Raw genomic sequence first — 23,278 nt, forward strand, 5'->3', positions numbered from 1 at the left:
GGGGAGCGATTGGGGCACTACCGGGAAACCTCGGGAGGGCAATTGGGCTAGCAGCGGCCATTCCATCAAAAGTCGGCAGCCACTCCACTCTGCAGCGAGGCTGACAATTTGCGAGGATAATAGGCCTTAAGGAGAGGAGCCATTTCGAACCCGTAGAGCCTGTGATAGGGGAGTGTGTACATGGACTGTGGGAGGGGATTCAATGGGTGGGTAGGGTCTGTGATAGGGGAGTGTGTACATGGGCTGTGGGAGGGGATTCACTGGGTGGGTAGGGTCTGTGATAGGGGAGTGTGTACATAGGCTGTGGGAGGGGATTCACTGGGTGGGTCGGGTCTGTGATAGGGGAGAGTGTACATGGGCTGTGGGAGGGGATTCACTGGGTGGGTAGGGTCTGTGATAGGGGAGTGTGTACATGGGCTGTGGGAGGGGATTCACTGGGTGGGTAGGGTCTGTGATAGGGGAGTGTGTACATAGGCTGTGGGAGGGGATTCACTGGGTGGGTCGGGTCTGTGATAGGGGAGAGTGTACATGGGCTGTGGGAGGGGATTCACTGGGTGGGTAGGGTCTGTGATAGGGGAGTGTGTACATGGACTGTGGGAGGGGATTCACTGGGTGGGTAGGGTCTGTGATAGGGGAGAGTGTACATGGGCTGTGGGAGGGGATTCACTGGGTGGGTAGGGTCTGTGATAGGGGAGAGTGTACATGGACTGTGGGAGGGGATTCACTGGGTGGGTAGGGTTTGTGATAGGGGAGAGTGTACATGGACTGTGGGAGGGGATTCACTGGGTGGGTAGGGTCTGTGATAGGGGAGTGTGTACATAGGCTGTGGGAGGGGATTCAATGGGTGGGTAGGGTCTGTGATAGGGGAGAGTGTACATGGGCTGTGGGAGGGGATTCAATGGGTGGGTAGGGTCTGTGATAGGGGAGAGTGTACATGGGCTGTGGGAGGGGGTTCACTGGGTGGGTAGGGTCTGTGATAGGGGAGTGTATACATGGGCTGTGGGAGGGGATTCAATGGGTGGGTAGGGTCTGTGATAGGGGAGTGTATACATGGGCTGTGGGAGGGGATTCACTGGGTGGGTAGGGTCTGTGATAGGGGAGAGTGTACATGGGCTGTGGGAGGGGATTCACTGGGTGGGTAGGGTCTGTGATAGGGGAGTGTGTACATAGGCTGTGGGAGGGGATTCACTGGGTGGGTAGGGTCTGTGATAGGGGAGTGTATACATAGGCTGTGGGAGGGGCTTCAATGGGTGGGTAGGGTCTGTGATAGGGGAGAGTGTACATGGGCTGTGGGAGTAGATTCAATGGGTGGGTAGGGTCTGTGATAGGGGAGTGTATACATGGGCTGTGGGAGGGGATTCAATGGGTGGGTAGGGTCTGTGATAGGGGAGTGTATACATGGGCTGTGGGAGGGGATTCAATGGGTGGGTAGGGTCTGTGATAGGGGAGTGTATACATGGGCTGTGGGAGGGGATTCAATGGGTGGGTAGGGTCTGTGATAGGGGAGTGTATACATGGGCTGTGGGAGGGGATTCACTGGGTGGGTAGGGTCTGTGATAGGGGAGTGTATACATGGGCTGTGGGAGGGGATTCACTGGGTGGGTCGGGTCTGTGATAGGGGAGTGTATACATGGGCTGTGGGAGGGGATTCACTGGGTGGGTAGGGTCTGTGATAGGGGAGAGTGTACATGGGCTGTGGGAGTAGATTCAATGGGTGGGTAGGGTCTGTGATAGGGGAGTGTATACATGGGCTGTGGGAGGGGATTCAATGGGTGGGTAGGGTCTGTGATAGGGGAGTGTATACATGGGCTGTGGGAGGGGATACAATGGGTGGGTAGGGTCTGTGATAGGGGAGTGTATACATGGGCTGTGGGAGGGGATTCACTGGGTGGGTAGGGTCTGTGATAGGGGAGTGTATACATGGGCTGTGGGAGGGGATTCACTGGGTGGGTAGGGTCTGTGATAGGGGAGAGTGTACATGGGCTGTGGGAGGGGATTCAATGGGTGGGTAGGGTCTGTGATAGGGGAGAGTGTACATGGGCTGTGGGAGGGGATTCAATGGGTGGGTAGGGTCTGTGATAGGGGAGTGTATACATGGGCTGTGGGAGGGGATTCAATGGGTGGGTAGGGTCTGTGATAGGGGAGTGTATACATGGGCTGTGGGAGGGGATTCACTGGGTGGGTAGGGTCTGTGATAGGGGAGAGTGTACATGGGCTGTGGGAGGGGATTCAATGGGTGGGTAGGGTCTGTGATAGGGGAGAGTGTACATGGGCTGTGGGAGGGGGTTCACTGGGTGGGTAGGGTCTGTGATAGGGGAGTGTATACATGGGCTGTGGGAGGGGATTCAATGGGTGGGTAGGGTCTGTGATAGGGGAGTGTATACATGGGCTGTGGGAGGGGATTCACTGGGTGGGTAGGGTCTGTGATAGGGGAGAATGTACATGGGCTGTGGGAGGGGATTCACTGGGTGGGTAGGGTCTGCGATAGGGGCAAGTTCCCTGCTCCTGCACTTGCTTAAAACCTGTGACATCTGTAACTTTTTCCAGTTCTGATGAAAAGTCATCGACCTGAAACATTAACTCTGATTCTCTCTCCACAGATGCTGCCTGACCTGCTGAGTATTTCCAGCAATTTCTGTTTTTATTTCATTACCAGTGCAATAAAATGGGTGCAGTGGCTCTGACCTGAAATTGTTGAACTCGATGTTGAGTCCCGAAGGCTGTAAAGTGTCTAATCGCAGGATGAAATGCTGTTCCTCGAGCTTCATTGGAACAGTGTAGGAGGCGGAGGGCCGAGAGGGCAGAGTGGGAGGAGAATTAAAATGGCAAGTGAGCGGAAGCTCAGGATCACACTTGCAGACACCCAATGTGCGTTTGGTCTCACAATGTAGTGAAAGGGTGCAAAATTCACAAGAACCCCCACACACCCCCCCACCCCGCCACCTCATTTGAAAGGAAATTTAATTTGGGACTATCTATCAAAAAGCTTGAAACGCTAAACTGCTTTTGGAAGAAACTACGAACTTTAATAGAATTTTGAACTTTTACAAGACAAATTCAAGGTTGTGGGCAGCCTAAAAGGACTGACAGGAGACAACCTGATTAGTGAGACTACCTGCGTGTGAGGACTAAAGTAGCCTGTCTGGAGAAATGGGTATTCGAGAATCCTTCTCCTCAAGAGACATTAACATTACAAAATGACCCAGAGGTAGCTAACCATCAACTTGAAACTGGAAAACCATTTAGCATATACATCACAAAGAGGCCCAAGCCAGCCTGTATGTGAAAAACTAAGCACAAAAGGACATTGCAATTACCAAACTAATGTTTCCATCAGGAAACAGTTTTCGAACATCAACCCACCCGAAACATATCAACTTTTAACGAGCCCACCAAAATATTACAAAGAGTCAAGCCTGCCAAATTTAAACAAAGAATTCTGAACTGATTTGGTGCCAAGATTAGAAGCATTTAAACTGTATAACTAGCCCCCTGTTTCAACAGAGGGAATGACACACTTTGCCATACAACCGAGACCAAACTGATGTCATCAAGACGAGAGAGAAAACAATGCGACAGTTGTAAACTAACTTCTCTAGCCTCGAAGTCCTGAAGTCCTGAAGGAAGGAAGAACATCACCATCGCAACCGACCACAACCAACGTGGTATCAACGGAAAACCACCGCGATCGACTAAACTCGAAACAAAACTCCAACGGGAAAAAAACGAAGAATCGAAAAGTTTCCACTCTACAATCTCATCCTGACCTATCAACGGGTAAAACATTTCCTAAACGACTGTAGAAACCTATTTCTAACCAAAGAAAATGGGTACTTACCCCACAGATCCAAAATGTGCCTTACCGCATCAGTGGACTCAACCCAACTGAAGATTGTGCAGCAGAAAGTCTTCTCCAACATTCGGAGTACGGCAAGCAGACCCTACCACATCCAGCAAACCCCGAAACCACGATCTACTGTTAACTGTCAAAAGGATTGTAAGCATAGTCTACAGCGACAGGTCCAACTCCTAGCTAAAACCAATGAGACACTACAGGCAGAGTTATGGGAATGCGCAGAGAACTACCAGGAAAGGGTTATGTCAGAAGAAAGGTTATCGGGAGAACTTGGTCAGCTAAAACAGGAAAGGACCCAAATAATGGGAAGGTTTAAAAACAGTCAGGACTATTTTCAATGTCAGGTTACCGAGGCTAAAAGTAATGAAAAGTCACTGAGGGAGGAAAGCACTCGCCTCACCCTACAAGTAAAAGAGCTCCAGGAAAGTTTAAAAGATGTCCAAGCAGCGTATAAAGTAGCGAGCACTAATGGGTTTGAATCGGGAGACCACAGTCCCTGCCAGCAACAAATTAAGAGTTTAACCCTTGCTCTGTCCAAGGTAAAAGGCATGGTATGTTTAATAAGCCCGGGTATGCCCCAGGTAAACCTGGAGGAGAAGAAGGAAACTACCCAGCCACTACCTGTAGCACCGGTGACTACACCGGAGAAGCAGCAGGAAGGGCGAACGAGTTGCGGGACGGACAGGGATAGTGAACCACCAGCACCTGTGGCACCAAGTTTCAGCTCGGCATGCCCACAGGGAGGGGAGGGAGGCGTGCCAGAACAGAGAGAGCCAGAACCAGGGCCAATGTGCCTGGTCCGGCAACAGAGGTTTGGCCCGCCCACCCTTGCCGGGGGTCCAGGACCCCTGGACAGTCAGTATGTGGTCCCCCACACTCCCCACCAGCTTAAGGCTATGATAAGCCACCTGGGAAAGCTCACTCCAAAGGGAGACCCCTCGGTTCACTTTGTAGAGGTGGAACAGGCAGGGGATATTAATGGGTGCGATGATGCAGAAATGGCAAAGATGCTTCTCCTATCTCTAGACAGCAAACTGTACCAGTCCCTCTCTACGGAGAGCAAAAGAGGACGGAAAACACTTGCTGCCTTCAAGAAAGACATTTTAGAAGCTATGGGCTGCAATGACGGAAGTCCCTTCTCCAGAGTGGAGAAAACGGTGCAGCTCACAGGGGAAACCCCACAGACTTTCGCAGACCGACTGTGGCTTGTGTACCAAAGCGTCTGTAGTGGGGACATAGACAGGGATAACTTAAGGCCAGACGAATTATCACACTGGCTCCGAAGCCTAGTAGCTAACAGTTTAACCCGAATAAGAACCAAGGCTGAGGCCTGGTTCGACCCAAGAGACCCCCAAGCCACCGAACGAGGAGTGCTTAGGCAACTGACCCTAGCTTACAGAAACGGCAGAGGGACAGAAGAGCCCCCACAAAAGGGAAGGGTTCACTGTGGAACGTGGCAGACCCACAGACTGTACCTAGAGGGGCGGTGGACTGTGTCACTGGAGTAGCTGTCCCCCCAATCATTTGGGAATTGGATGCACCTCCAGCAGCCAGAGCCTTAAGAAGGACTCCCCGCACAGCACGGCCAAAGACACCGTGGTCACCAGCGCTCCAATTTAAATGGTTCAGCCCCTGGAAAGGGACCATCCGCAAAAGGGCACCTAAGGTCAGAGACCAGCCCACGAGCAGGGACACCCAGCTGGTCGCCTCGGGCAACAAGGGGCCCCCAGAAGAGATAGCGGTGGAACAGCCACCAAGTGAGAGTCCCCAGCCCATAGCCCTCAACCAGACAGAACCCCCAGGGGAAGAAACGAACCAGGCAGCCACCCCCAAAGGAGCGGTGTGCTGCAGCACCAGAGGGGATGTTCCCCCGATAGTGTGGGACTCAGGCCCACCTCCGATCAAGACACTCCGGGTCCAGCGGTGCAGACGGACCTATTACCGACCTCGATGGACACCCAGCAGAAGAAGAAAGAAAGAAAGAAGGCAGGAATTAACCTGGCCACCCGGAGACGGGTGGCAGATGTACATATATAATACGATATGAATTTATGAATGTTTAAGGAATAAGTTAGACTATGTAAGGTTCGTCTGTGTAATGATAAGTATATAATCTATTAGTTACTGGGGTAAGGAAAGAATCTACCTGTGCAGCTATTAAAAGAGGCACAGGCCGGGTAATACCCGGGAGTAAGAAGAATCTATCGGTATGGCTATTAAGGAAGCACCGGTAAGATAAGAGTAAAATGACTTTGAGATAAAGTTAGAAGCAGACATCAGTCCACAAGGAACTGAATAAGACAGCCAGTCGATTAAAGACTATGAGCCCAAATTGGAAATTGGTCCCCTTTGTCAAGCCAGAGAGCTTTCTCAGGGCTAGACAATCGGTTTTCTGTGTACCCACAGGAAGGAGAACAGTATGGAAAGGATCCTGTTCCTACTCGCCCTGATAGGGATGAGCAGCGGTGACCGAGGAGACATGGAAGAATCCCTCATTTACGGGTGTTCAGGAGGGAGAGCACCGATCGTACCCACTGGGGGTGGCCCCCGAGACGTGGAAGAACTCGCCGTTTACGCCCACGAGGGAAGATGGCCAGGGTGGCTGGGATCTAACTCTATCCGCTACTCCAGCCAGGAAGGTTTTACCTATGAGGAGGCATCAGTTCCATGTCCCCGGATACGCTGCCCGAGTCAGTGTTACAGAGGGAAAGCGTGTATGTTTGACTTGCAAAGGGAATATTCTCCTGGGAAGATGGTGGTGGCTCAGAAAACTCAGCAAGGATGCATGGGACCAGGAATCGGACTGGGAAAGACTCAGTAATGATACGTAGCGCACCATCACGGGGACACAGGGAAGAGGAGTAAAAGTGTGTCGGGACAAATGGTGGGAATCCGAACAAGGAATTTATGTTTGCATGTGGGGATCAGAGAGTATTTGTCCCGCAGGCATATCGATCGCCTTCGCCAGGCAATGGCAAGGTGAAGGGGAAGGGATGGGGTGGGATTCTAGCCTACACGGGTGCGTGGTCCCACACTCCCCACTCCCAATTAACGCCACTGAACTTAGAGCACATATTAAGAAACCCCTGCCCACAACCCGCCAATACACACAGTAATAGAAAGGTGTCCTACCACCACCAAGGGACCTGGGAACAGATTAGTATTGGTACCGACCGAGAAGGTGTTATACCAGGGGGTACATTATGCAATAGCTTCAGTAATTTTAAACCTTACCGAGGTACACCTGCCTGCATGGTGTCCGAAGGAAACAGAGCTGCTATACCAGGCCCTACTTAGAGACATGTTCAAGAAATGTTATGAGTTAGGCTTTGGAAATGTAGACAAAGCAGATCTATACACCCTAAACGCTAGGGACACCATGGGCTCGGGGAGACCTAGGAGGGGAATCATAAACGACGTTTTCACTACCTACAATACAGCATCCTCTGTAATAAATAGCTTTGATGATATACAACTACAAACACAGATAAACGGTTTAAAGAACCAATTGAGGAAAATCCTGAAACAAGAGAATACAGTAGTAGGTTCAGAACTACACGAGGACCAGGCTATGACTGTCCATTTAAAGGAAATAGTGGCCGAGCTGGAAAAACATGCACAGACAGTGAATGCACTCATACGGGAGGATAGAAACGCTTCTGACCAGGCTGCACAGAACGAGGTGTGCGTATTGTATGGGGCATGGTTGTTGGGAGAGGGCCGCAACAACCTGGAAGATTTAAAACAAGGTGTAGTCCCCTCTTAGATCAGGAACAAGCACCTCGCAGCCCTCCACCCGTACAGCAATTCACTAAGCCCGTGCCAGCTCCGCCTAGCCTCTGAAGCCTACCCTGTCCCAGTAGACTGTGGAAAATCTAACCACACTATTATGGGGATAGTATTAAGGATGCCGGTCATAGGTGGGACAGCCCGACCCACACCGGTATACCGGGTGGAGAACATTGGAGTTATTCAGGGAGGTGCACACATTCGTTTCACAGCGGTCCCACCCTATGTCATAAAGTGGGGGCATGCTGTAACGGGTACTGACCTCTCCGGGTGTCGGAGCCGGGGTGCACACGTAATACTGTGTCCCCAGTACTTCAGTGCCCATTCAAAATCACAGTGTGGGTTTAAAGCTGCTGGTGCACAGTCTATTAACTGCACCATGGAGGTAACAGCACAAGACCAGGTCCCTCCACAGGTAACATACATAGGGGGTGGGACATATTGTGTCACCACCAGTGCACCCCACTACCAACATGGACACTTCTGGTGTCTGGTAAGTGACAGCAGTTTTTGCTTCAAACTTGAGGCATCAGTTCAAGTGGCCCAGGAACAGATTGTCCCCATTCCTGAACCCTCCACTGTCCACCTTACTGTGAAGGAACACATTACAAACATGCAGGATTATGTTGTACATTTTGGCTATGCAATTCCCCCTCTACCCGAACATCTTACTGCTCTGCTAAAAGCTGTAATTATCTCACAAAAACACTTCTACACTCTAGAACAGAAAACAATTGAGATAGGGAAACAGATTCTCGCGATCACAATTCCACCTTGGTGGGACTTTTTCAGAAATATAGAAGTCCCAGTCTGGATCCAAATCGCTTCCCACACTTTAGTTATCTGCCAACTCGCGATTATTCCTTACTTATGGTGTCTCACTTGCCGAGTGAAACGCAGAGGCCGTCAGGTCAGGCACCAAAGGGTGCTGTATGCTCCTTGGCCAAACTTGGGAATCGCGCAGGGAGGGGTGGCACCATACTGCCATGTTTAATTTGTGTTGATTTTACCTGCTGTAAACCGCAACATCGTGAGTGTTACTTAAAATGTTTTGACTATGTACCTTTATTTTACTGAACTTAAAATGTGTTTGACTTGAGAATGTGTTACTATGTGCTTTCATTTTATTTTACTTAAAGTTGTGTTTGACTGTATACCGTTACTCGACTGAGAAAACCGAGTAAAGGAGGGGCACTCCCTCTATGCTCTAACCGAATTGTAATGATTATATTCGCCTGCAAATTGCATTACATTTCAACGGGGGATGCAGGGTAATGTTTAGCTAATATAAATGCAGGAAAGGTTGACTCTTGGGAATTTTGCTTACCTTGATTGACACTCAAGAGTATGGAGTGTCAAAAGTGGGGACTGAAAGGGTGCAAAATTCACAAGAACCCCCACTTGTGTTTGGGCTCATTCGAAAGGAAATTTAATTTGGGACTATCTATCAAAGAGTTTGGAACCCTAAAGTGCTAATACAAGAAACTATGACCTTTAATAGAATTTTGAACTTTTACAAGACAAATTCAAGGCTGTGGGCGGCCTAAAAGAACTGACAGGAGACAACCTGATTAGTGAGACTACCTGGGTGTGAGGACTAAAGTAGCCTGTCTGGAGAAATGGGTATTCGAGAATCCTTCTCCACAAGAGACATTAACATTACAAAATGACCCAGAGATAGCTAACCATCAACTTGAAACTGGAAAACCATTTTAGCATATACATCACAAAGAGGCACAAGCTAGCCTGTATGCGAAAAACTAAGCACAAAAGGACATTGCATTTACCAAACTAATATTTCCATCAGGAAACAGTTTTCTAACATCAACCCAGCCAAAACATATCAACTTTTAACGAGCCCGCCAAAATATTACAAAGAGTCAAGCCTGCCAAATTTAAACAAAGAATTCTAAACTGATTTGGCGCCAAGATTAGAACCACTCAAACCGTATAACTGGCACCCTGTCTCAACAGAGGGAATGACACACTTTGCCATATAACAGAGAAACCAAATGCGACAGTTGTAAATTAACTTCTCCAGCCTTGAAGGCTGAAGTCCTGAAGGAAGGAAGAACATCACCATCGCGGCCACAACCAGCCGACCACAACCAACGTGGTATCAACGGAAAACCACCGCGATCGACCAAACTCGAAACAAAACTCCAACGGGAAAAAAAACGAAGAATCGAAAAGTTTCCACTCTACAATCTCATCCTGACCTATCAACGGGTAAAACATTACCTAAACGACTGTAGAAACCTATTTCTAACCAAACAAAACGGGTACTTACCCCACTGATCCAAAACGCGTCTTACCGCATCAGTGGACTCAACCCAACTGAAGATTGTGCAGCAGAAAGTCTTCTCCAACATTCGGGGTACGGCAAGCAGACCCTACCACATCCAGCGAACCCTGAAACCGCGATCTACCGTTAACTGTCAAAAGGATTGGTAAGCATAGTCCCTGCCTGCCCTGGAGTCTAACCTAGCTAGAATTAGGTATTGGGAGGTGGGAGGTATAATTCTACTGTAACCCCCTTTGAATGTAATGTGTTGTTCTCTATTAGAGTCATTATAAGCTACTGTAACCCCCTCTGAGAGTGTACGGTATTGTTCTTTAATAAGTTTGAATCAGTTTTGACATTGTACTTTCCTATTCGAGTAATTATAAGTTTGTAATTTCTTGACTAAAATAAAATCAAAGTTCTTTTGCATCAAACCAGTTGTCCTTTGCACTTTGTCACATCCCCCAAATAAATCCAGAGTCGAGAACCCAAGGGAGTGGAAGTGATTCGAACCGCTCAAGTTGGACAGAAGGGAACCTGACCCCCTCATAGAGACCACCCCTTACAGTCGAGCACACCGCAAAATTTACAAATATTGATTTCATCAGGTGCAAGCACTGAAAATTCATGAAAAATACTTTAATTTTTTCAGATTTTTGAACAACGTTTTAATCCGTGATATAAAAATTAGAAATAAACAAGCAAAACTGCTCTTCAATTCTCAGCCTGCCCATCAACGACACCATCGGAGATCAGTTAGTATAACGTAAACTGTACTTACTGGTTACATTGAGCTGGGTTCCGCTCCCGCTGATATCGCCCCACACTTTACAGTAATAGGCGGCAGTGTCACTGGGCTGCACGTCTGTGACTGTCAGAATGAAGCTGTTATTGGAGGTGTCTCTGGAAGGCTGGAGACGGTCAGTGGAACCTGGGCTCCCTCGTGTGCTGCCACTTGCCTCATGTGTTAAAACCCACTCCGTATCTTGCCCCGGTAGTTGCCGGTACCAGTGGACATCGGTGTCACTCACTCTGGCGTTCCGCATGGTGCACTGTAACCGCGCCGTGTGACCCTCTGTGACACGTTCCAGGCTCGGAGCCTGGATAAGGACTGGAGCATTTGCAACTTTGAGGGAAAAATATCAGTAATGTAAGAACCAGTCTGAAGGTTTCCAATAGTCCTCATTCTTTAAATGGAAAGTTCAGGCAACATAGATTATGTGCTTAAAAGGAAAAACAGATTCTAATACTAAATCAGCAGAGTTAATTTGTTAATACCTTATATTAAAAATGGAATCATTTTCTAAAGTTCTGAACCATGAACTCTTTACTATGAGTTTAGCTGTGCGGGAATATTATGTAACCACACTTGGGATAAAATATAGTGTTGAATGTGATTAAAAATATATTTTTTAAGAATTTTCCTTGGTCACTAAGTACTCAGACAAAAACGTATCTGAAAAGAGTTGAATACAATTGATAACCAGCAAAATTATAAAGCATTGAACTACTTAAGGACATTCATTTCATCTGGTCCATTCCTTCTTCACCTCATCATAGACCACCTACCAACTGTATCTCCTTCTACAGCCTATCATGGACCACCTACCAACTGTATCTCCTTCTACACCCTATCATGGACCAGCTACCAACTGTATCTCCGTCTACAGCCTACCATGGACCAGCTACCAACTGTATCTCCTTCTACAGCCTATCATGGACCAGCTACCAACTGTATCTCCTCCTACAGCCTATCATGGACCAGCTACCAACTGTATCTCCTTCTACAGCCTATCATGGACCACTTACCAATGTATCCCCTTCTACAGCCTATCATGAACCAGCTACCAACTGTATCTCCTTCTACAGCCTATCATGGACCAGCTACCAACTGTTTCTCCTTCTACAGCCTATCATGGACCACCCACCAATTTGAACTCCTTGCAAACCTGTATACAATCTATCCTGGACTCTACCATCAAATTACTCTCCTCCCACTGCCCATGGACATTCTTCCCAATCATAGACTTTTTACCCTACCTATTTATTCTCCTCATTCAGTCCATGTACACTCTACTCTATCATAGACTTTACTCTGTCCATTTAATGCCCCCACCCCGCTTCACACAAACACACCATAAACACTACATGCCCATGAAATCTCCTTGTACAGTTTGTATACACGCTACCCTATCATAGACTCTACTCACTCACTCACTCATTTAATCTCCTGAGGGGAAGTTCTGTATAAACGCTCCCTGATTCTCAAAGGTAATCACGGAAAAATCCAGAATATTCTCAAAAGGCAAAGAGGAGCAAATGTGCAGGTAAATTACAGAGAGGTGTAGGAACTATAGAGTAATGATAATGGGGGACTTCAATTATCCCAATATAGACTGGGATAGTAATAGTGTAAAGGGCAGAGAGGGGTAGAACTATAGCGTATAAAACATTGGTTCGGCCCCAACCGGAGTATTGTGTCCATTTCTAGGCAGCATACTTTAGGAAGGATGTTGAGGCCTTAGAGAAGGTGCAGAAAAGATTTACGAGAATGATTCCAGGAATGAGGGACTTCAGTTACTTTAATAGACGGCAGAAGCTAGACTTGTTCTCCTTGGCGCAGAGAACATTGAGAGGAGATTTGATGGAGGTGTTCAAAATTATGAGGGGTCTGGGCAGAGTCGACAGAGAGAAACTGTTCCCATTGGCGGAAGGGTTGAGAATTAGAGGACACAGATTTAAGGTGATTGGCAAAAGGACCAAAGGCAAGATGAGGAAAAACCTTTTTACACATCGAGTGGTTAGTATCTGGAATGCACTGCCTGAAAGGGTGGTGGAGGCAGACTCAATTGTGGCTTTCAAAAGGGAGTTGGATGAGTACCTGAAGAAAAACCTTTTTGCAGGTCTATGGGGAAAGGGCGGGGGAGTGGGAGTAGCTGAATTGCTCTTGCAGAGAGCCGGCACGGGATCAATGGACCGAATGGCCTCCTGTGCTGTAACCATTCTAGGATACCAACTGCAAATGCTGACAATCTGAAACAGTTATTGATTATATCGCTTATGTCATTTAATGTTCTGTTATCCCCTTCAAAGATAAGGAAAAGGAGGTGGGGTGGCGTTGCTGGTTAAAGAGGAAATTAATGCAATAGTAAGGAAGGACATTAGCTTGGATGATGTGGAATCGGTACGAGTGGAGCTACGGAATACCAAAGGGCAGAAAACGCTAGTGGGAGTTGTGTACAGACCACTAAACAGTAGTAGTGAGGTTGGGGACAGCATCAAACAAGAAATTGGGGATGCATGCAATAAAGGTACAGCAGTTATCATAGGCGACTTTAATCTATATATACATTGGGCGAACCAAACTGGTAGCAATATGGTGGTGGAGGATTTCCTGGAGTGTATTAGGGATGGTTTTCTAGACCAATATGTCGAGGAACCAACTAGAGGGCTGACCATCCTAGACTGGGTGATGTGTAATGAGAAGGGACTAATTAGCAATCTTGTTGTGCGAGGCCCCTTGGGGAAGAGCGACCATAATATGGTAGAATTCTTTATTAAGATGAAGAGTGATACAGTTAATTCAGAGACTTAAGGAAAGGTAACTTCGATGGTATGAAATGTGAAATGGCTAGAATAGACTGGCGAATGGTACTTAAAGGATTGACGGTGGATAGGCAATGGCAAACATTTAAAGATCACATGGATGAACTTCAACAATTGTACATCCCTGTCTGGAGTAAAAATAAAACAGGGAAGGTGGCTCAACCGTGGCTAACAAGGTAAATTAAGGATAGTGTTAAATCCAAGGAAGAGGCATATAAATTGGCCAGAAAAAGCAGAAAACCTGAGGACTGGGAGAAATTTAGAATTCAACAGAGGAGGACAAAGGGTTTAATTAGGAGGGGGAAAATAGATTATGAGAGGAAGCTTGCTGTGAACATAAAAACTGACTGCAAAAGCTTCTATAGATGTGTGAAGAGAAAAAGATTAGTGAAGACAAACGTAGGTCCCTTGCAGTCAGATTCAGGTGAATTTATAATGGAGAACAAAGAAATGGCAGACCAGTTGAACAAATACTTTGGTTCTGTCTTCACGAAGGACGACACAAATAACCTTCCGGAAATAGTAGGGGACCGAGGGTCGAGTGAGAAGGAGGAACTGAAGGAAATCCTTATTAGGCAGGAAATTGTGTCAGGGAAATTGATGGGATTGAAGACCGATAAATCCCCGGGGCCTGATAGTCTGCATCCCAGAGTACTTAAGGAAGTGGCCCTAGAAATAGGATGCACTGGTGATCATTTTCCAACAGTCTATCGACTCTGGATCAGCTCCTATAGACTGGAGGGTAGCTAATGTAACACCACTGTTTAAAAAAGGAGGGGGAGAGACCGGTTAGCCTGACATCAGTAGTATGGAAAATGTTGTGACTAGTGGGGTGCCGCAGGGCTCAGTGCTGGAATCCCAGCTATTTACAATATACGTCAATGATTTAGATGAAGGAATTGAGTGCAATATCTCCAAGTTTGCAGATAACACTACACTGGGTGGTGGTGTGAGCTGTGAGGAGGATGCTAAGAGGCTGCAGGGTGACTTGGACAGGTTAGGTGAGTGGGCAAATGCATGGCAGATGCAGTATAATGTGGATAAATGTGAGGAGAGACTGGATCGACTGGGCCTGTATACACTAGAGTTTAGAAGGATGAAGGAGGATCTCATTGAAACCTATAAAATTCTGACAGGACTAGACAAGAATGTTCCCGATGTTGGGGAAGTCCAGAACCAGGGGACACAGTCTAAGGATAAGAGGTAAGTCATTTAGGACTGAGATGAGGAGAAACTTCTTCACTCAGAGAGTTGTTAACCTGTGGAATTCCCTACCGCAGAGAGTTGTTGATGCCAGTTCATTGGATATATTCAAGAGGGAGTTAGATATGGCCCTTACGGCTAAAGGGATCAAGGGGTATGGAGAGAAAGTAGGAAAGGGGTACTGATCAGCCATGATCTTATTGAATGGTGGTGCAGGCTCGAATGGCCGAATGGCCAACTCCTGCACCGATTTTCTATGTTTCAACAGTTAACGAGGCACCCGATTTCTTTTCGATGTAACTATCTGTACTGCACTTTTTTTGCGCATGTGTCTGTCAAGCCCCCGCGCTACACCCGCCCGGTGCTGAGTCTGCCATTTATCTAGCTCCGCCCCGCGCTCATCTCAAGCACTGTCTCCCTCCCGCCTCCGCACCCCTCCCCACCGCCCAGAATCATTCACTTCACATGGTGCCGAGAAGCAGGACCCGAGGCCCGAGACTGCCAACCTGGTCTTGGTGGGGGGCCGAGAGGGCGGATGGAAGAGGGAGACAGAGAGGTGCTTCGGGGGGGGGGGCGGGGGGAGGGAGAGAGAGAGAAAGCGGGTTGTGCGGGGGGCAGGGGGGGGGGAGTGAAAGAGAGAGGCGCTGGGGGAGGAACGAGGAGGGAGAGAAAGGGTTGGGGGAAGACGGAGAAAGAGAGGGACGGGGGGGTGGAGAGAGGGAGAAACTGGGGAGAGAGAGAGAGTGAGACGAAGCTGCGGGGAAGAAACGATGGGGCTGGAGGAGAGAGAGAGAGGGGGACGGTACTGGGGGAAGAGAGACAGGGGTAGGGGGAACGAGAGACGGACGGTGTGGGGGAAAGAGACTCAGACACGGCAGTGGGGGAATGAAATGGGGGTGGGGGAAGAGACGGGGGGGAGAGAGAGAGACGGGGGCGGGAGGGAGAGACGGGGGGGGAGAGAGAGAGACGGGGGCGGGAGGGAGAGACGGGGGGGAGGGGGAGGGAGAGACGGGGGCGGGAGGGAGAGACGGGGGCGGGAGGGAGAGACGGGGGCGGGAGGGAGAGACGGGGGGGAGGGGGAGGGAGAGACGGGGGAGGGAGGGAGAGACGGGGGGGAGAGAGAGAGACGGGGGCGGGAGGGAGAGACGGGGGCGGGAGGGAGAGACGGGGGCGGGAGGGAGAGACGGGGGCGGGAGGGAGAGACGGGGGCGGGAGGGAGAGACGGGGGCGGGAGGGAGAGACGGGGGGGAGAGAGAGAGACGGGGGCGGGAGGGAGAGACGGGGGCGGGAGGGAGAGACGGGGGCGGGAGGGAGAGACGGGGGCGGGAGGGAGAGACGGGGGCGGGAGGGAGAGACGGGGGCGGGAGGGAGAGACGGGGGCGGGAGGGAGAGACGGGGGGGAGGGAGAGACGGGGGCGGGAGGGAGAGACTGCGGCGGGAGGGAGAGACGGGGGGGGAGGGAGAGACGGGGGGGGGAGAGACGGGGGGGGGAGGGAGAGACTGGGGCGGGAGGGAGAGACTGGGGCGGGAGGGAGAGACTGGGGCGGGAGGGAGAGACGGGGGGGGAGGGAGAGACGGGGGGGGAGGGAGAGACGGGGGCGGGAGGGAGAGACTGGGGGGGACGGAGAGACGGGGGGGGAGGGAGAGACTGGGGGGGAGGGAGAGACGGGGGGGGAGGGAGAGACGGGGGGGGGGAGAGACGGGGGCGGGAGGGAGAGACGGGGGGGGGACGGAGAGACGGGGGGGGTGGAGGGAGAGATGGAGGGGAGGGAGAGAGTGACGGAGGGGAGGGAGAGAGTGACGGGGGGGGGAGGGAGTGACGGGGGGGAGGGAGAGACGGAGGGGGAGGGAGAGACGGAGGGGGAGGGAGAGACGGAGGGGGAGGGAGAGACGGGGCGGGAGGGAGAGACGGGAGGGGGAGGGAGAGACTGGGGCGGGAGGGAGAGATGGGGGCGGGAGGGAGAGACGGAGGGGGAGGGAGAGATGGCAGGGGGAGGGAGAGACGGGGGCGGGAGGGAGAGACGGAGGGGGAGGGAGAGATGGCAGGGGGAGGGAGAGACGGGGGCGGGAGGGAGAGACAGGGGCGGGAGGGAGTGACGGGGGGGGGAGGGAGTAACGGGGGGGGAGGGAGTGACGGGGGGGGAGGGAGAGACGGGGAGGGAGGGAGTGACGGGGTGGAGGGAGTGACGGGGGGGGAGGGAGTGATGGAGGGGAGGGAGTGACGGGGGCGGGAGGGAGAGACAGGTGGTGAAAGAGACGCGGCGGCGGGAGGGAGAGACGGGGAGGAAGGTGGGGGAAGAGAGGGGGTGGGGAGTGACGGGGGCGGGATGGAGAGACGGGGGCGGGAGGGAGAGACGGGGGGGGGAGGGAGTGACGGGGGTGGTGGGAGTGACGGGGGGGAGGGAGAGATGGGGAGGGAGGGAGAGACGGGGGCGGGAGGGAGAGACGGGGGGGGAGGGAGTGACGGGGGTGGTGGGAGTGACGGGGGGAGGGAGAGATGGGGGGGAGGGAGAGATGGGGGGAGGGAGAGACGGGAGGGGAGGGAGAGACGGGGGGGGAGGGAGAGATGGGGGCGGGAGGGAGAGATGGGGGCGGGAGGGAGAGATGGGGGGTGAGGGAGAGATGGGGGGAGGGAGAGATGGGGGGGAGGGAGAGATGGGGGGGAGGGAGAGACGGGGGGAGGGAGAGACGGGGGGGGGGGAGGGAGAGATGGGGGCGGGAGGGAGAGATGGAGGGTGAGGGAGAGATGGGGGAGGGAGAGACGGGGTGGGGAGGGAATGACGGGGGCGGGAGGGAGAGACGGGGGCGGGAGGGAGAGACGTGGGGGGAGGGAGTGGCGGGGGGGAGGAAGTGACGGGGGTGGGTGGGAGAGACAGGGGTGAGAGGGAGAGACGGGGGGTGAGAGGGAGAGACGGGGGGTGAGAGGGAGAGACGGGGGGTGAGAGGGAGAGACGGGGGCAGGAGGGAGAGACGGGGAGGGAGGGAGTGACGGGGGGGAGGGAGTGACGGGGGGGGAGGGAGTGACGGGGGGAGGGAGTGACGGGGGCGGGAGGGAGTGACAGGTGGTGAAAGAGACGCGGGGGCGGGAGGGAGAGACGGGGAGGAAGGTGGGGGAAGAGAGGCGGGGGAAGAGAGGGGGTGGGGAGTGATGGGGGCGGGATGGAGAGACGGGAACGGGAGGGAGAGACGGGGGGGGAGAGGGAGTGACGGGGGGGGTGGGAGTGACGGGGGGGAGGGAGAGATGGGGAGAGGGAGAGATGGGGGGAGGGAGAGACGGGGGGGAGGGAGAGATGGGGGCGGGAGGGAGAGATGGGGGGTGAGGGAGAGATGGGGGGAGGGAGAGACGGGGGCGGGAGGGAGAGACGGGGGCGGGAGGAAGTGACGGGGGCGGGAGGGAGTGACGTGGGGGGAGGGAGTGACGTGGGGGGAGGGAGTGACGGGGGCGGGAGGGAGTGACGGGGGCGGGAGGGAGAGACGGGGGGGAGGGAGTGACGGGGGCGGGAGGGAGAGACGGGGGCGGGAGGGAGTGACGGGGGCGGGAGGGAGAGACGGGGACAGGAGGGAGTGACGGGGGCGGGAGGGAGAGACGGGGGCGGGAGGGAGTGACGGGGGGGGGGGAGGGAGTGACGGGGGGGAGGGAGTGACGGGGGCGGGAGGGAGAGACAGGTGGTGAAAGAGACGCGGGGGCGGGAGGGAGAGACGGGGAGGAAGGTGGGGGAAGAGAGGCGGGGGAATAGAGGGGGTGGGGAGAGATGTGGTGGGGAGAGACGGGGCAGGGGGGAGAGTGAGAGGGGGGCAGAAGAGACGGGGGGCAGAAGATACGTGCGGGAGAGGCGGGGGAGGGGGGAAGAGAGACGGGAGGGAAGGGGAGAGACGGGGGGCGGCAGAGACCAGGGTGGGTGGGGGGAGGGATGGGGCGGGGAGAGAGATGGGGGAAGAGAGATGGGGGAGGGGGGGGAAGAGATGGCGGGGGAAGAGATCTGGGGGAGGGAGATGAGGGGGGCGGAGACGGGAGGGGAGAGACGGGGTGGGGGTGATAAAGTGGGGGGAAGGGAGAGTGACGGGGGGGGGGTTGGTTGGGGGGTGAGACACATGCGTGGGGGCAGGGAATCAGATGGAAGAGAGGGAACTCAGGGAAGATGGATCACGTTGTTCCAATCCCCTGCAAGGGACATCGTTGGAGAGGATAAAATCCAGACGTCACGAAACTATCACGAGTCACCATACCCACTAAAATTATGACATCACAAGAATGGGGGACAGTGATTGGTTCTTCCCGATTAAGTGAATCACTGGACAGGGAATGAAACTTAACGACAGCTAATAACATAAAAACATAGAAATATCGAAATTAGTTCCAGGAGCAGGCCATTCGGCCCTTCGAGCCTGCACCGCCATTCAATAAGATCATGGCTGATCATTCCCTCAGTACCCCTTTCCTGCTTTCTCTCCATACTCCTTGATCCCTTTGGCCGTAAGGGCCATAATGAACTCCCTCTTGAATATATCAAACGAACTGGCATCAACAACTTTCTGCGGTAAAGAATTCCGCAGGTTAACCACTCTCTGAAGAAGTTTCTCCTCATCTCAGTCCTAAATGGCTTGCCACTTATTCTTAGACTGTGACCACTGTTTCTGGAACTCCCCAGCAATGGGAACATTCTTACTGCCACTAACCTTTCCACTCCCGTCAGAATTTTATATATTTCTGTGAGATCCCCTCCCATTCTTCTAAACTCCAATGGATACAAGCCCAGTTGATCCAGTTTCTCCTCATATGTCAGTCCTGCCATCCCGGGAATCAGTCTGGTGAACCTTCGCTGCACTCCGTCAATGGCAAGAACATCCTTCCTCAGATTAGGAGAACAAAACTGAACATAATATTCCAGGTGTGGCCTCAGCAAGGCCCTGTACAACTGCAGTAAGACCTCCCAGCTCCTATACTCAAATCCTCTAGCTGTGAAGTCCCCGGAGCCTGACAGTCTGCATCCCAGAGTACTTAAGAAAGTGGCCATAAAAATAGTAGATGCATTGGTGATCATTTTCCAACAATCTGTCGACTCTGGATCAGTTCCTATGGACTGGAGGGTACCTAATGTAACACCACTGTTTAAAAAAGGAGGGGGTGAAAACGGGTAATTATAGACGGGTTAGCCTGACATCAATTGTGGGGAAAATGTTGGAATCAATTATTAAAAATGAAATAGCAACGCATTTGGAAAGCAGTGACAGGATCGGTCCAAGTCAGCATGGATTTATGAAGGGGAAATCATGCTTGACAAAGCTTCTGGAATTTTTTGAGGATGTAACTAGTAGAGTGGACAAGGGAGAACCAGTGGATGTGGTGTATTTGGACTTTCAAAAGGCTTTTGACAAGGTCCCACACAAGAAATTGGTGTGCAAAATTAAAGCACATGGTATTGGAGGTAGAGAACTGGTTGGCAGACAGGAAGCAGAGAGTCAGGATAAATGGATCCTTTTCAGAATGGCAGGCAGTGACTAGTGGAATACCGCAGGGCTCAGTGCTGGGACCCCAGCTCTTTACAATATACATTAATGATTTAGATGAAGGAATTGAGTGTAATATCTCCAAGTTTGCAGATGACACTAAGCTGGGTGCCGGTGTGAGCTGTGAGGAGGACGCTAAAAGCCTGCAGGGTGAATTGGACAGGTTAGGTGAGTGGGCAAATACATGGCAGATGCAGTATTATGTGGATAAATGTGAGGTTATCCACTTTGGGGGCAAAAACACGAAGGCAGAATATTATCTGAATGGCGGCAGATTAGGACAGGGGGGGGTGCAACGAGACCTGGGTGTCATGGTTCATCTGTCATTGAAAGTTGGAATGCAGGTACAGCAGGCGGTGAAGAAGGCAAATAGTATGTTGGCCTTCATAGCTAGGGGATTTGAGTATCGGAGCAGGGAGGTCTTACTGCAGTTGTACAGGGCCTTGGTGAGGCCTTACCTGGAATATTGTGTTCAGTTTTGGTCTCCTAATCTGAGGAAGGACGTTCTTGCTATTGAGGGAGTGCAGTGAAGGTTCACCAGCCTGTTTCCCGGGATGGCGGGACTGACATATGAGGAGAGACTGGATCAACTGGGCCTTTATACATTGGAGTTTAGAAGGATGAGAGGGGATCTCATAGAAACTTACAAGATTCTGACAGGACTGGACAGGTTAGATGCGGGAAGAATGTTCCCGATGATGGGGAAGTCCAGAACCAGGGGACACAGTCTTAGGATAAGGGGTAGGCCATTTTGGACTGAGGTGAGGAGAAACTTCTTCAATCAGAGAGTTGTTAACCTGTGGAATTCCCTATGGCAGAGAGTTGTTGATGCCAGTTCATTGGATATATTCAAGAGGGAATTAGATATAGCCCTTACGGCTAAGGGGGTCAAGGTGTATGGAGAGAAAGTAGAAAGGGGTACTGAGGGAATGATCAGCCATGGTGTTATTGAATGGTGGTGCAGGTTCGAAGGGCCGAATGCCTTATTTTCTATGTTTCTATGTAACATGCCATTTGCCTTCTTCACCGCCTGCTGTACCTGCATGCCAAACTTCAATGGCTGATGTACCATGACACCCAGGTCTCGTTGCACCTCCCCTTTTCCAAATCTGTCACCATTCAGATCATATTCTGTCTCCTTGTTTTTGCCCCCAAAGTGGATAACCTCACATTTATCCACATTATACTGCATCTGCTATGCATTTGCCCACTCACCTAACCTGTCCAAGTCACCCTGCAGTCTCTTAGCATCCTCCTCACAGCTCACACCGCCACCCAGCTTAGTGTCATCTGCAAACTTGGATATATTACATTCAATTCTTTCATCTGAATCATTAATGTATATTGTAAATAGCTGGTGTCCCAGCACTGAGCCCTGTGGCACCCCACTGGTCTCTGCCTGCCATTCTGAAAAGGACCCGTTTATTCCGACTCTCTGCTTCCTGTCTGCCAACCAGTTCTCTGTCCACATCGATACATTACCTCCAATACCATGTGCTTTAATTTTCACACTAATGTCTTGTGTGAGACCTTGTCAAAAGCCTTTTGAAAGTCCAAATACACCACATCCACTGGTTCTCCCTTGTCCACTCTACTAGTTACATCCTCAAAAAATTGCAGAAGATTTGTCAAGCATGATTTCCCTTTCATAAATCCATGCTGACTTAGACCGATCCTGTCACTGCTTTCCAAATACACTGCTATTTCATCTTTAGTAATTGATTCCAACATTTTCCCCACCACCGATGTCAGGCTAACCGGTCTATAATTCCCCATTTTCTCTCTCCCTCCTTTTTAAAAAGTGGTGTTACATTAGCTACCCTCCAATCCATAGGAACTGATCCAGAGTCAATAGAATGTTGGAAAATGATCACCAATGCGTCCATTATTTCTAGGGCCACTTCCTTAAGTACTCTGGGATGCAGACTATCAGGCCCTGAGGATTTATCGGCCTTCAATCCCATCAATTTCCCAAACACAATTTCCTGACTAATAAGGATTTCCTTCAGTTCCTCCTTCTCGCTAGACCCTCGAACCCTTAGTATTTCCGGAAGGTTATTTGTGTCTTCCTTAGTGAAGGCAGATCCAAAGTATTTGTTCAATTGGTCTGCCATTTCTTTGTTCCCCATTATAAACTCACCTGATTCTGTCTGCAAAGGACCTATGTTGGTCTTCACTAATCTTTTTCTCTTCACATATCTATAGAAGCTTTTGCAGTCAGTTTTTATGTTCGCTGGAGGCTTCCTCTCATACTCTATCTTCCCGCTCCTAATTAAACCCTTTGTCCTCCTCTGCTGAACTCTAAATTTCTCCCAGTCCTCAGCTTTGCTGCTTTTTCTGGCCAATTTATATGCCTCTTCCTTGGATTTAACACTATCCCTAATTTCCCTTATTAGCCACGATTGAGCCACCTTCCACTTATTTAATGGACCTGAGCCTTTAACCTCTCTTTACACTTCCTTCTCACACTTTCTCTCTCTTTCCCTCACTGGTCAATATCGAAACTGTAGTAAAATTGTTGTGAAGCGCCTTGGGGCATTTTACTATGTTAAAGGCGCTATATAAATAACAGTTATTATTAATAAACCTGTTAACAATCCGTACACAAAGCCCCATCTATGGTGGGGGAGGGTAAGGTCATGCACTTGCGCTGGTGTAAGGAGGCACTTTGGCCCGGGGAGGGATGTACTTGGACAGGGGTGAGGTACTTTGGCTGGGGGAGGGATGTACTTGGACAGGGGTGAGGTACTTTGGCTGGGGTAGGGATGTACTTGGACTGGGGTGAGGTACTTTGGGGGGGGTGCGGAGAGAGGGATGGGTTTGGACTGGGGTAAGGCACTTTGGCCATTGCTGTCTTCTGGGGAGCTTTGTCCTCTGTCGACACAGGAAGTCAAAGTGGATCGAGTTACAATTTGCAAAGTCAGTGAGACCTTGGGATGGACGATTCCAGTTATACATTCCTGTGAAACTTCAGGGTGTGGCTTATCCTCCATGAGGACCAATCATTGACAAAGGGTGGAGCATGGCAGCCA

At 51.1% G+C, this 23,278-nt stretch overlaps 1 protein-coding gene across 2 annotated transcripts in view; it reads right to left on the reverse strand.

The window, feature by feature from the left end:
- LOC139255978 (uncharacterized) overlaps positions 1-23,278 on the reverse strand; it is a 71,561-nt gene that overhangs the window by 25,958 nt on the left and 22,325 nt on the right. For both annotated transcript variants that reach the window (XM_070874063.1, XM_070874061.1), the window contains exon 3: positions 10,711-11,055. In XM_070874063.1, coding sequence (XP_070730164.1) covers positions 10,711-11,055 — 345 coding nt within the window. The remainder of the gene's footprint in view (positions 1-10,710; positions 11,056-23,278) is intronic.

Source organism: Pristiophorus japonicus, unplaced genomic scaffold (genome assembly GCF_044704955.1).
Source record: "Pristiophorus japonicus isolate sPriJap1 unplaced genomic scaffold, sPriJap1.hap1 HAP1_SCAFFOLD_660, whole genome shotgun sequence".
NCBI classification, from domain to species: domain Eukaryota; kingdom Metazoa; phylum Chordata; class Chondrichthyes; family Pristiophoridae; genus Pristiophorus; species Pristiophorus japonicus.